The sequence below is a fragment of the Vulpes lagopus genome, chromosome X (assembly GCF_018345385.1).
Source record: "Vulpes lagopus strain Blue_001 chromosome X, ASM1834538v1, whole genome shotgun sequence".
In the NCBI taxonomy this organism is placed as follows: Eukaryota; Metazoa; Chordata; class Mammalia; order Carnivora; family Canidae; genus Vulpes; species Vulpes lagopus.
In genome coordinates, this window is record NC_054848.1 from 43,567,275 (window position 1) to 43,582,293 (window position 15,019).

Sequence of the window (15,019 nt, forward strand, 5' to 3'; positions counted from 1 at the left end):
TGTAAATTGCCTGCTTAGTTTCCTTGCCCTTTTATGAAGCTGAATCTGAAAGCTGACCTTCTATATCTATATCCATTCTTTATAGTTTTTGGACAGTCAGCTGTTATCAATGATGCTGACCACATTTTCCTCATTCTGTTGTTTAGCTTATTATATATATTTTTAAGATTTTATTTATTTATTCATGAGAAACACACACACACACACAGAGGCAGAGACACAGGCAGAGGGAGAAGCAGGCTCCATGCAGGCAGCATGACATAGGACTCAATCCCGGTCTCCAGGATCAGGCCCTGGGCTGAAGGTGGCGCTAAACTGCTGAGCCACCTAGGCTGCCCTAGCTCATTATATTTTATTTTACAAAGTACTACCCAAAAAAACTTTTTGTATTTTTAAAATCATCCATCTTGTCTCTAATGATATCCTCCATTTAACAGAAACAAATTTATCTTCCATTCATAGTTGGAACAAATATGCTACTCCACTGTCTGCTTCCTGGAAGTTTCTATAGAGCATTGTATGTGCTATGGATCTAAGTTAACTATTTTCTAAATTGATACCTAAATTTCCAACATTTATTAAAGAAAGAGTGATTGCTTTCCCCAGTTCAGGGATGCTTCCAGTGTGCTCTATATTCTTGGAATAGCTTGAATCTATTCCTAGAAACTCTTTTTTTTTTTTTTTTAAATTCACTGCCTTTTTTCAACCCTCTCTCATATGGTTTTGATAATGGTCACTTTATGACAGGCTTTAGAATCTGATAGGTAAGTCTACCATCATTGACTTTTTAAATTAATGTATTCTGGGCAGCCCCCGGTGGCTCAGCGGTTTAGTGCCGCCTTCAGCCCAGGGTGGGATCCTGGAGACCCGGGATCGAGTCCCACGTCGGGCTCCCTGCATGGAGCCTGCTTCTCCCTATGCCTGTGTCTCTGCCTCTCTCTCTCTATGTCTCTCATGCATAAATAAATAAACTATTAAAAAAATAAATTAATGTATTCTTTGGTATTCTTGCCCACTTACTCTTCCAGATAAATTTCACTATGAATTTGACAAGTTCTATAAAGCATCCTGCAGTGACTAATTGGCAGTGCATCACATCTATACATTAACTTAGGGAGTGCTGTAATAATCACTGCTAGATTTACTCTCCTCAAACTGAAGCAGAGTATAGCTATGCATTTATTCAGGTCTTTATCTCTCCCGTTAGAGTTTTATAATTTTCCTGGAATAAGTTTTGTGACCCCAAGATTACATTAATGCTCAAGTATTTAAATTCCCTTTGTCACACTTTTGACAAACCCATGCCTCAGAAGACTGCATTCTTTGTAGGTGGCAATGTCTTCCTGAAAAGTGTACTCTTCCTAATACAATGAGATTCAATTGTGAATTATCCATTTTCTTTCACTCAATCAGCAAATAGGAAATGTGTACTGGATATTCCACACTCTGCTCATGATGTGGTTTGATAAAAGGAAGGAAGAGAGCCCTAGGCTAAGAACTGAAAAATTTGGGTCATAGTCTAGTTTTGTCACGTACTTGCTTTATAATCCTGGAAGCAAAGGGCTCTGGAGTCCGATGCCCCTTTGACCTTGGGCAAATGACTTTCATCTATCTATAAGTTCCTTCATCTGTGAAATTGGGTCAATAAATGGTAACTATCTCATGGGGTGATGATAAATAATAAATAATTCATGTGAAATGCTTATAGCAGTGCCTGACACATAATAAACACTTCATGAATGTTAGCTATTATACCTTTTGTTGTTGTTGTTCTTTATAACAGTATAGTACTACCTTCTCCTGGGTCTTGGATTCCTTATCAGTGAAATGGGAAAAATAGGGCTTGACTGCAAATGGTTGTTGTAAGGATTAACTATGGCCACATATATAAAAGCGCTCTACACGTTCTAAAGCTCTGTGCCAAATGGAACATCAGAAAAGATCAGAGGAAGCAATCACAGGTACAGAAAACCAAGAAAGATAATCTAGAAAATACTTTCTTTTGGATTTTAAATGCATCATTTATGGATCTGCTTTTTCTCCTGCCAGATCTACTCACTGACGTTTTTCCCTCCTGCTAATATTATAATGCATTTGCAGTCTCTGCACACAAATCAAATAACAGTGGAGGGAGAAAACCAAAAGTGTAACTACCTGAAATTAAAATTCATCGCAGGCTTCCAGGCAAAGAGAGTGGCTCAAGAATATACGTTTGATTTTCCCACCTACACCTATCATTCCAATTGTGACAGAAATGACATAAGAAACATTAAAAATGTGTGTGGGGGTTGGAGGGGAAGGTGAACGGAAACTCCATCAAGATTTCGTCTCTTAAATGTCATCTCTGCCCTTGACCTTCTTATCTTCCTGAGGTCATAAACTGTCATCCAGCTTCACCTCCAAATTCTTTTTTTTCTTTCCATTGACCTCTCTTTTCAGATTTTAAATTTAAACTGCTTTTCCAGATCTTGACCAAACCTGCACTTAAACCAGTGGTTCTCATAATTAGCTTGCATCGGAATTGCTTGGAGGGCTTGTTAAAACACAGCTTGAGAGCCCCAACCTGGGTTTCTGATTCAGTAGGTCTGAGTGGGGCCTCAGGATTTGCATCCCTAGCCAGTTCAGAGGCAATACCGAGGTTGCTGGTCCCAGGAGCACATTTTGAGGACTACCAGCTTAAACATTACTGCTCCCTCTAATTACCACCCCATTCCTCTTCTTCCTTTCCCTAGCCAACTTATTCTTTTGAGACATTTCTAAAATGTTCAGCTATGTTTTTAAAGTTCTTTTAAAATATTTTTCTTTTTTTAAAGATTTAATTTATTTATTCATACAAGACACACAGAGAGGGGCAGAGACATAGACAGAGGGAGAAGCAGGCTCCCTGCCAGGAGCACAATGCGGGACTTGATCCCAGGATCCCGGGATCACGACCTAAGCCAAAGGCAGATGCTCAAACCCCTGAGCCACCCAGGTGCTCCTTAAAATATCTTTCTAATGACACAGTGTCACTACCACATAATCACTGTATTAAAATTAATGAAAGGAAATGGAAACCTTCCTACATTGGTAGTGGAAATGTGAAATGGTACAGCCACTTTGAAAAACAGGCTGTTCCTCAGAAAGTTAATAGAATTGCCATATGGCCCCCAGATTCCACTCCTTAAGTTTAGACCCAAGAGAACTGAAAACACGTCCACCCAGAAACTTGCACACGAATGGTCACAGCAGCATTATTCACAGTAGCTGAAAAGTGGAAACAACCTAAATGTCCACCAATAGATGAATGGATACATCAACAGTGGTATGTCCATATAGTGAAATATTATTTGGCAAAGAAAAGGCATGAAGTACATTTCTTTCCTATGAATCCCCTTACAGACATCATGCCCTCTACTTTCTATGCCCACCACTGTACTAAGTTTGCTTTCCTGAAGATCACTTGTGGTTCTGAACTGTCAAAGCCAGTAGTGGTCCTCTTCTCATCTTTTGTCATGGTGCACTGGCCTGCCTCTTCTGCCATGCCAGCTGCTTGCCTCTTCAGCATATTTGCTGGTTCTTTTTCCTCATCTTACCCCCGTGGCTGCCTGATTGACAAGCCTCCTCTGAAGGATCCACTTGTCTTCCTCATTAACTTCAAAGTCAGCATGTCAAACATATCTGCACCGAGTTAGCTCCCTTTTCTCACCTGCCCCAGCCCTCTCAATTACTTTCTCTAGGTATCTTGGGGCTCGGAGTTACTTTTGACTTATTTCCTTTCTTTCCCAAATTCCAGTCACCAGTCCTCTCCTTTTTCCTCAAAAGGTGCCACTTCCTTGTAAGCAAGTCATCTGAACAGACGATTCAAAGGAGAAGCAATGTAAATATTAAGTAAACACATGAAAACATCTCAAATGAGAATAACCAAAGTGAGGCCAATTGAAACTGTACTACTGTTCCCACCTATTGCATTAGAAACATTTGCCACAGATGGCAAGATTTGGGGGAAGCTGGTATCCTTATATATTGTTAATGGCAGTGTAAAATGCCTCCTGGGAAAGAGTTTGGTGCAATCTATCAAAAACAGTAAGAATGTTTGTATGGTTTCCACTAGTGATCTCAACTCTGGATAATTGTTTTTAATGAGATAATTCAAAATGAGAAAAAGGTTAGAGCCTACTCAAAATTTTTCTGCAGCATTACTTTGTAATAGCAAGAAATTGGAAACAACCTAATCTCCAACAATTTGGGAATGATTAAGCAAATTATAGCACATTAAGCTGCTGAAATATGCAGCCATTAAAATTTATAACTATTGAGGAAGCCAGTACAGCAACAGAAAAATTGTTTACTAAGTAATGCTTGGTGGAGAAAAAAAAGAAGCAGGACACACAAAATCACATCTACATAGTTATTATAACTCTGCTCCCCCTGCAAATCTCTATACCTACAGATAAAAGCAGATAGGGAAATGAAAACAATGAGGGTATTAGGGTGGTAGGAATAAGGCTACTTTTTCTTCTGGTTTTAATTTCCTGTAATATGGTTTTCATAATAAACAGTTTCTCCCCAAAATAGCACACGTATTTATCTGTCTTCGGCTTCATTCCTGCTGCACTTCCACCTTCCCAATCCAGGGCGTGCTCTTTCATGCCTGGATCACTGCCCCTGGCTGCTCTTCCTCCAACCTACTGAGGCTGCAGAATGCAGCCCAGGTGCCTCAAGTGCTGCATTTATCACATCACTTACCTGTTGGATAACTCTTCAATAGCTTCTGTATTTGTGATATTACATAGTTTTCAAGGCCTACCTATCCTGGTCCAATACCTCACTCTTCCCCCCTTTTCTCTACTATTCCTGTGGCTGCTGCTCCCCCCTCCCTTATTATCATAACTACCATTTACTGAGGGTTTACTGTGCCAGGTTTTGTTCCAAATGCTTTATACATATTTGCTCATTTAATTCTAGCAACAATCACATGAGGTAGGTACTCTAACCCCACTTTACGAATAAGGAAACTGATGGGAGAGAGAGGGAAGAGGAGAGAGACAGAGAGACAGACAGACATCCACTTGCCCAGCTCACACAGCTAGAGAAATTAAGAAACTGGATTTGAATCTGGGCAGACTGATTCCAAGGCCAGAACTCTTAACCAGTGAAATTTCTTTTTCCAACCTACTCTGCTTAGTCCCTCTGGGCCTTTCCTCCTGTGGGTCCCAGTCTTCTGTTTTCTTACCCCCCAACAAACTTAAATAGAGAACAATTTATCATCTACTGGCCCCATACCACTTCCTAGATGCTTCTTGCTTAAACCATGCATTTGACACTTTTTCATCTCATGGCAACTCATCTGAGTAAGCAAGAGCTCGCTTTAAATCCTGGTTCATCCCATTAGTAGCTGTGAGACTTTTGCTGAATTACTTTTAACTTTTCTGAACCTCATAGCCTTTATCTGAGTCTGTGGTTCTCAAAGGGTGATCTGGGGACCAGCTGCATCAGTATCACCTGGGGGAGCTTGTTAGAAATGCAAACTTTGAGCTTCACTCCAGTACCTCCTGAATCACACTCTCTGGCAGGGGTTGGGGTGGGGGGTGCTACGGGTAGGGGTGGGATCTATTTGTCTATGTTTTAACAAGCCCTCCAAGTGTTTCTAAAGCACATTCAAATTTGAAAACCACTGCCCTAGTGAGAATAATACCTACCTGACAGAGTTTGGGGGAATATAAAACATAACATAATATGTGTAACTTAGCTGGCAGCACATAGGTTGTTTTGTAAGTGGTAATTTATTATTACTGCTACTTAACTTTGTGTGGGTTAGTCATCCTTGCTCATGCTGTGGGTGGACAGGCATTGTGCTTCTTGATGCTCTTTCTCTAATATTCCTGTTTGCCTGAAAAAGGCAATACATACACTAGATTTTGAATAAAGCCCTCTTTATGTTACAAATGGCATAAGGAAAATACATTTATAGTACTGTACTCATTGAAAAAAAAATCCATGTATAAGGGGATCCACGCAATTCAAATCTGTCATTCAAGGGTCAGCTGTAAATTATTTGTTAAGTGCTTTGCATGGTGCCTAGAATAGAGCACCATGCTCAAGAAATGCTAGGTAGCATTATTATTTTTGTATCATTTCACCTATTCAATGGTGGAAGAGGCTGTTTCTTTGGTTGGTAAGCCAATGACACTCTCTTGAACAACTTTTCTGTGTCAGGTGCTGTGTTAGGCACAGAGGAGAAATCTAAAGCCAAGATATGGTCTTCTTTCTCAGAGGTCTTAGTCTAATATGGGAAATTCAGACCCACTGGATTGAGATGATCTCTCCAAGGACATGGTACAAATCAGCCCATAGTGAGGAATCAGACCAGCCATAGAGTCCCATAGTATCCCTACCCAGACCTCAGACTTCTGAGACGTGACGCTAAGGGATCCTTTTGAAAGGTTTCCTTAGGGATCCTAATTGATGCAGTTATAAGGGAGGAAAGCATAAACTTTGGGACCAGACAAACCTGGGTCCCAGTCCTGGCTCCATTGCTAAGTAGTTATGTGATGTCAGCTACATTATATAATCTCCCTGGACCTCATCTGTAACATAAGTAATAAAATGAACTGTTGTGGAGAATACATGAGATTATGAGTTAAACAGGATCCAGCCCAGTGACTGACACTTAGTAGACTTTTCATAAATGTTGGGTTCTTCCCTTTTTTTCATAGCCAACCAGAAAACTGATAGGTTTCTCAGACTTTGGAGTCAAAAGAAAGCCAAAATTATTTCTGACTTTACTACCAAATCACAGGGGATAATGCAGGCCCCAGGAAAGAACCCTGGGCTCTTTGGGAGTCAGGAGAGCCAGATTCTAGTCCTCTCCTTCAGTGAGAGTTAAAGAATCAATATACTTTAGGAGTATCTTGTATAATTTGGCCTGGAGAAGAACTGGCTAAAAGAACATATCAAGGAATTTTACAAAAGAGAGGGTTCTGCCAGGCTGATGGAAAGCAACACAGATAAGGTAACTGTGCACTCCTTATAGACACCTATGGAAGGTGGGCTCATCTCTTGGGAGCATGAGTGCCAGGTTCCCCACATTACAGAAGCAGAATCTATACTCTTTTTTTTCTTTAAAGGCTTTGCCCAAGAAAGTCTTCTCCCTCTAGTCGAGGCCATATGTGCCATTTACAAAAATGTCCCTACCTTCTTCCAGGAGTTTTAATCTATCATTAGCACTATCTGCCCCTGTACTTTCATGTGCAGACCCTACGTTCTCAGTAAGCCCTCTGAAAAGAACCATGGCTAAGCCCAAGAAACGAGTGCCTCAAACAACTGAGGCAAAGGCACAGCAGTACTGGACGGTACTCCTCTCTGTCCTCTCCAATTGCCCAATGGCTGCTGGGAGAGCAGGCCTCATTTATGCCTTCTCATCTATATTTCAGCATGATCTGCTCCCACACATCCTTGCGCTGGGGCAGGTATGCCCCAGGCTTCTGAGCTGATGGGCACAACGTCCCACAATGCTGCCCAACTACTCCCTATTCCAAAATGTCCTAGTGATCAGTTTGGTCTGTAGTACAGCTGCCTGGGGGGGCGGGGCAGGCTAGATTACATCTATGGCATCAAGTTCTTGGTTCGGATAGCAGGCCAGGCTCCTCAAAGAAACCTGAGTGAACAAAAGATCTTAGCAATTTCCATAGAAGCCTCAGAGACACCAACACGCCCCAACTCCCTGAGTGATCACTTACCTCCCTGACTGGCTGGTCTTCCTGTTTCCTGTTATTGGTTTCCATTTGTCCCCAGGAAATTCCTGCAAGGCAAAATTCTGATAAGTGAGGGAGCTCTGAGCAGACAGGTATCCAGATGGCCTCAAAAATGTGAAGAGGTCAGGAGCCTGTCCTTGGGCAGATCCCTCAGTTGGTTTCTTCTACTCTCCCATACCAGGCTAGAGAAATATGCACTTGGAGGGCTGCCTTCCTGTCAGGAGGCCCAGTGAACTGCTGGGGGCATGCAGAGACTACGAGAGCACTCAGGGACCTGGATCGTGTGCTCTAGAAACTCTGCGTTTCCCTCTCTTTCTCTGCTCCCCTCCAAAACCACCTTATAAACCAGTTTAGCACATTTGCTGTTTGCTCTGGCTCTCATGAAGGAGGTCTTTTTGTTTGTTCTGCTGGGTGAACCTGCTCATTCCTCTTCTAACATAGAAAGCATCTTCTTGTAAGCCCTGGCGCTTGAGAGGGCTTGGAGGCCCGAGGCTCCCACTGCAACCTTCTCCGAGGGTGAGGCAGAAGGAGAGCATGCATACACACATACCAGCACACCCCTGTATTGCAGGAGCCCTTCGTCCTCCTTCCAGATCTGCTGGCAGGAGCTGAGGTGAGCTCATCTCTGGGGAACATGAGTGCCAGGTGCCACATTCCCCACACTACCAGAGTACACCCTCCACCTTGGGCATTTTTTCCTTAAGGGCTTTGCCCAAGCAACCCTTTTCCCTGTAGTTCATGCCACATGTGCCATTTGTAAAAATGTCCCTTCCTTCCTATACTACCTCCAAACCTGATGCAGATTTGCCTCTGACATGTTCCCTGATTTTGCATCCAGAAATCTACCTAGCAACTCAGAGCTTAGCTCAACAGGGATGCACAGTTTTTCCTAAACCTCACCAATCTTCCAAATTCCCTCTTTCTCCAATGCTATTAATATTGGTCCTATTCAAAATTTGATTACCTTTGCCCCAGTAAAAACAAAACAAAAAACCTTTTTACTCCCTTTTGGGAGTAAGGTACTTGGTGTCAGTCATACTGGCCAAGACACTTATTAGTTGTGTTATTTGAGGGAAGTTATTTCACCTCTCTGAACCTCAGCTTCCTATCTGGCAAATAAGGACTAGGCTATGAAGCTTTGCTGGCTTCCCAGGAGTGAGAACAAAATTGGAGGTGCATATAGGATGCCTAGCACAGCACTCAGCATGTAGGAGGTTGTAGATATCAGGAGCCATGGACAAGATGAAGTTTTACAGCTTTCCCAAGGCCTAAGCGGTCCCTGCCTGTACCTGTCATGTTAGAGCAGCTCTGACCACTTGTTAGACTTCAGATCCTGCCTCTACACCCTTGTGAGATGTCCCTGCCCTCAAAGACACTATTACTCATTCAGCCACAGTGGGAGCCAGGATTTCCTGTCCATGCCCTATGGAAAGTGCTCAGTAAATAGCAGCGGCTAAACCAAAGTCCTATCCCAATTCGCAGCCTCCTTCTCAGCTCCCCAGTAGATCACCTTACTTTTTTCCCTTGAGCCACTTAGGTTGCTATTGATTGCCTCCACTCTTTGAACGAATGAGGCAGTTCTCCCTATGGCTTGTTGCAGACAGAGGGAGATTTTGGCTTAGGCTGAAATGCTTGCCAAAAGTTTTCCCCATGTCTGGCATGAGTATGTGTGTTTTCAGGCAACAGGGGAAGAAATGGACATGAAGTGGCTCCACATATCTGAAAGCCTAGTGTCTAAGCGGGCCTGCTGAGCTGGTCTAACAGGCACTGGAAACCCATGTAGCCTCATCCTTCAGAGTACAAGAGGAGAGGCATGGTGTGGGTACAGACACACTGGCATTGCTGCTGCCAATTGCTGCAACCTGCAAAGTTCCCCTCCTTCCCTTATGGAGTTACTAGCTCTGGGTTCACACTTCTGGAAGCCATCATCTCCTTCCCCCCAGCTTCAGCCCCCTTTCTCTGCTATCTACTTGCAGAAGCTTTTTGGCAAGCATTTCAGCCTAAGCCAAAATCTCCCTTTATTTCAGGAGAAAATAACTCACACTTAACAGATGATTACTATCTGATAGTCACTGTTCCAAAGTGCTTTACCCATGTTTAAACATTTAATCAACCAATTCATGAAGTAGGTACCACTAGCTGCGTGTTTTTTGATGGGAAAGCTGGGGAATTTGAACGCAGGCAGTCTGGTTCCAGCAACAGTCCCCTTTAGCCAATATTTTCTATTTCCTCCCCTGTTTCCTTCCACATTTTGTTATAAATATTTTCAAGTGTACAGAAAAGTAGAACAAGTTTATAATTACCCATACATCCACCACTTAGACTTAACAATTAATATTTTACTATATCTGCCTTGTTCCCATACCTCTTTATTCCTCTATCCATCCACCAATCCATCTTACCTTCTTGACGCATTTTAAAGTAAGTGACAAACAACTTTATCCCCAGAAATTTGAAAGCCTCAAGGAAACAGAAAGATTTCTTGATGAATTACCCATGCTCACAAGAAGAAGTGGATGACTGAAATGACCTATATCTAGTAAAGAGATGGAATTTGTAGTTTAAAATCTTTCTGCAAAGTAAACTCCAGGTCCTGGTGGCTTCAATGATAAATTCTACTAAACCCTTAAGGAAGACATAATACTGATTGTACACAAACTCTTCTTGAAGACGGAAGAGGAGGGACCATTCCCAACGTATTTGGTAAGGCCAAAATAAAACTACAGACAAGAATCTCTGATAACCAGAAACACAAAAATCCTTAATGAAATATTAGCAAATCAAATCTAGTAACACATTAAAAAGGATACAATGTCATGACCAAGCAGGATTTAATCTAGCAATGCTAGTCTGGTTCTTATTTCAAAAATCAATTATAATTCGCCACATCAATAGAATGAAAGAAAAAACTATAGGATCATTTCAATATATAGGTAAAGCATTTAAAAAAATTCAGCATCCACTCCTGATACAAGCTCTCAGCAAACTAGGAATGACAAGGAACTTCCTCCACCTGCCAAAGGGCATCTACGAAAAACCTACAGTTCACCTCAACCTTAATAGCCAAAGATTTGAAACAAAGCAACACTAGCCACACTTAAACTTACCACTTGTACTAAACATTGTCTTGGAGGTCCTAGATGGTGCAGTAAGCCCCCCCCCCCTAGAAAAGGCATACACAGTGGAAAGGACGATAAAAAACAATTTTGTTTGCAGATGACACGATTATCTATGTAGAAAATCTTTTCAAAGCTACGACAAAGCTGCTAGAACTAATAAGTGAGTTTTGTGAGGTTGCAGGATACAAGGCCAATATACAGAATTAAATTGAATTTCCATACAGTATTAACAATGCTTTTTCCCACTCAATCTCTGGGACACCTTCTGTAGGTAACCACTATTCTAACCTTGTTGCCCACAAAAGAGCTGTTCTAGAATGTTCATAAAAGGAACAGCATATACTCTTTTATGTAAGGCTTCTTTCACCCCTGAGGTTCCTTTTTTTTTCAAAGAATGTGTTTTGAGAAATTTCATACATGAAGTATTTCAGAAGTGTCTGCCTATGCGACAACAGTTCAACACAGGAATTAACTTCTGATTCAAGTGTACCAGCCAAAAGGTGGTACCAGGGGAACCCTGGGGAAGAAATGAGGCAGAGAGTCAGTAAGGACATGGGGATCCTCTCAGAAGTACCCTGGGGGTATGCTGGGGGCCTGTGTTTGGTGGGGGTAGGTCATAACCAACCGGGGTGTAGCAACGGCTGGTCTCGACCCAGGTCTCTGACAAAGATAGGCTGGAGAAAAGCATAAGGATCTGTTCTTTAGAAAACCAGACAAATCAAGTCTCTAAAAGCAGAACCTAGGGAGGGCATTTGCAAATTTTGTAGCTCCAAGCAGTTTTTAAGCAGGAGATGGAAGGGAATAAGTGCTATTTTCTGCCAGGCACTGGGCCTGTTTGGATCCTTACAACTGATCTATGAGGCGGCCATGATTTTCCCCCACTTTAGAGATGAGGCAGTAAGACTTTCCTCAGTATTGGCCATTTCATGAGGCAAAAATTCTCTTTTTTCCTTTCAAAATCATGTCATTGCAAGCCCTGGTGGTTGGATGACTTGCTCAAGGTCATTCAGAGACCTGTTTTAGAGTCAGGATATAAATCCCAGTTCTGTCCACTTGTGAAGAAAGTTATTTTCACCTAACTCAAAAGATGGGTTAACTGCAATTCTGGTGGCTGAGTGCCCAGGGTTATGACACTACCACTTGGTGAAGCTGGGGCAGTACAGTTTCAAGGAATTGTGATTGTTATGTTTTCCAGTGATTTACCTCGCTTCCTCCTCACTAAGAGAACAGTGAAGCAAACCCGTCCAAGAACCAAGGCCTCACCTGCATTGTTGGCTTCCTGGGTTTCCAAGTGTTGCCAGGTGCCAAGCTGCCATCCTCGGGGCTATTGTGCTGGGGATTGTGATAGCAGGCTGAGCACCGGAAACATTGGTGGTGGTGGCACCAACAGTTGTAGCAGTTGGGCATCATGTTTCTCTTTCGCAAAGCGGGACAGATCTCCCCAGAACAATACATGCAAGGGTCATGGACTATGGCGCCCTGGACGCTGCAGGAGTAAGAGCAGGTCCTGTGGTAATCAAAATCACCACAGTGCAGTGGTTTGCAGCACATGGACTGTTCTAGACCTTTGCTTGCAAAACATTCTGAGTAGGGCGGAGTTTCTGACTGCAGAAGTGACACAGAATGATATGATTGGTCTGTGGCATGATACGATTGGTCCATCGGATGGTGCCTTAATTCCCGATAGCTGGAGTTCAGTGGCTGGGAGTTTGGGTCTACAGGTTTTGGTCTCTGGGTAAAAGTTTTACTGCTATGAGTGGTTAAACCTGGCAAATGCGATGTAGATAAGGATTTGCTACCCTCCTCAAAGAGCTTTCTTCTGTCTGCGAAGGGCAGGAGGATGGCTTCCTCCCCAGCTGTGGCAGTAGAAGCCTTCAATTCTTTGCTATCACCCAGGTTAGAAGGGCTTTCCATGGCTAGTGCCACGTGTGGCTGCAGGTTGTGCTCTGGAGACCATCTCCAATGGCCTCCACGGACTCCACGGTGAGCATTAGTTTTCTCAGAGTCAGAGGGGGATGAGTCAGACACTTTCCACCAGGTGTTCAGGCCCAAAGAAGGCTGGCCAGGCCTTTGACCAGGGCTTATTTGTCCCTCCAAGCCTGTCCTAGATTCATGGCTCTCTGGGGCTTGGCTAAGACACTCTGAAGACCTAGCCCTGAGTATCATACTCTTGGTGAAGAGCTTGTCTCTGGGGCTAGGTGGTTTTTTATATGAAGATAGAAGAGATGAGTTAGAGGCGGGAGGTGGAGGACTTTCTAGGGGCTCCTCAGTCTCTTCCACAGGCTCCTGAGTGTCACACAGCTGTGACAGGGAATTCTTGCTTTTCTGGAGCTGGGCCTTCCTCCTCTGAATTTCATTACGCAGATTGGTAGCAAAACGCTCACTCTTGCGCCGGTTTTGGATTGAGCGGCCCCGAGGACCTCCGTGCCGCCTACCACCCACCCAGCCACATTCCTTGGGTTCACTGTCCCCTTCTTCGGTAGCCTCTGTGCTGCCAACTACTTTAGTGGTTGAAGAACAATCCCTGGTTTGTTGGATGAGGGAGCCAGAGGCAGAGGGCTGCTGGCTGGCTGATTCACTGCCTGCTCTACTTGCTCTGTTTGGGTCCTGGAAACCTTTTTCTGGAGGGTGTCCATCAGCTTCTCCAAGTGGGGAACTGCTTGGGCTCTGGTGCCCCAAACACAAAGGCCTATCATCCACTTGCCTGGCCTTTCTTTCTTTACTGTGTTGGTCCTGGGTTCCTCCTGTAGGGGGACATGGACTTTTCTTTCCTGTATGGCTGCTATGCAGGGGTGACAGAGTCCACTCATGGCCATCGTGCTCAGCTGGGAGCTCTGTTCCCTTGCTGCCCCTGGTATCGAGGTGTCCATGCTGTAAATGGGATGCCAGCAGCTGTTCAGGGGCACTATGGCGATGCCCTGTGGGTCCTGTGAGGTGTGGGGGGCCGCCAAAGGAAGCCTTAGCTAGCTCTGCTGAAGCCTTGTTGAGTGGGCTGTAATCTATCCTGGAAGCTTTGTCACACGCTTTTGGGAATCCAGCAGCTTTGGCTGAGGCCTCCATTATTAGATGCTCAGAGTCCTGCTGGCTGGATTCAGGAGCTTGGCTGAACTCACAGTTCTGATGGCCATCATTTGTCACTTGGTCTTGCCCACTGAGGCAGCAGAACCTGTTAGGGTTCCTTGGGGATAGCACAGTGTCTAAGCTCACTTTCTCCTGCTGCAAGGAGTCCACAGGCTCAGAAGCCCTGCGCTGCTCTCCGTTGAGGAGTTGGGCTCTGGAGGCTTGCAGGCTATCTCGCCTCACTGGAGGCTGTGGTGGGCCTCTGGCAGCTTTGGCAGGCTCTGAGTGGTGGTCCTCCTCTGGGCAGGATGACATCTGGGAGTTGAGAGTCGGGTGGCTCCCATTGGGGCGCCGGCTACCTCCTGAGGTCTCAGCTACACTGGGCCGGCCATTAGGGGCTTTAGCTGGCCCTGAGCCTTGCATGATGCAGTCTGCAGAGCCTGGCTCCTCTGGCCTGAGGGAAAGGGCACAGTCAGAGGCATTTGAGCTGGCTGAGAAGGAACTATAGGCTGAGTCACGCTGGTTGGGGTACATGTTCTGATCAATGGGCAAAAGGTGCCCCTCATAGGTAGCTTGGCCTGGTTGTTCCAGGCTCTCCATGCTGCCAATGGAGCTGCTTTTCTCAGTGCTACAGTGCCGGGAGAGTGGGCACCACTGCACACACACGTCACTGCAAGACACAGGGCACACTGGTTAGTTAGTCAAATTACTGGATCCCTTTCCCACCTTGGCCAGCCCTGCCATGGAAGAAGGCAGAACAACCCAGAGGCATCCATGCCACAAATAAGAAGGAGATAAGGCAACACAGAAAGGAAGGGAAACAGCGAAAGATATGGAGTGGGGGCACACAGAGATGTGGTAAAATGGGAGATAAGATAATACATGGGAGTAGGAGAGGGCAAGATCCCAAAGACTAAAAGAGTGAGAACTCCATCAGGGCTTAGGCTTTGTTTCCCTGCCACCAGTGAGGCTAGAATTGCTTCTGGCCTGTCACTGTCCTTAGAGAGTCAGCATGCAGCTCTCTGCCAGGACAGACAATCATAGAATATTAGTGTCAGAGAGGGGCTGGAAAGGGTTGATTCAATTTCAGCCAGCCCATTTTGT

At 44.3% G+C, this 15,019-nt stretch overlaps 1 protein-coding gene across 4 annotated transcripts in view; it reads right to left on the reverse strand.

The window, feature by feature from the left end:
- The window catches only part of SHROOM4 (shroom family member 4), a 248,898-nt gene that overhangs the window by 24,941 nt on the left and 208,938 nt on the right, over positions 1-15,019 (reverse strand). For all 4 annotated transcript variants that reach the window (XM_041740701.1, XM_041740702.1, XM_041740703.1 and 1 more), the window contains 2 exons: positions 12,119-14,585; positions 7,722-7,783 (listed from right to left, as the gene is read on the reverse strand). In XM_041740701.1, coding sequence (XP_041596635.1) covers positions 7,722-7,783; positions 12,119-14,585 — 2,529 coding nt within the window. The remainder of the gene's footprint in view (positions 1-7,721; positions 7,784-12,118; positions 14,586-15,019) is intronic.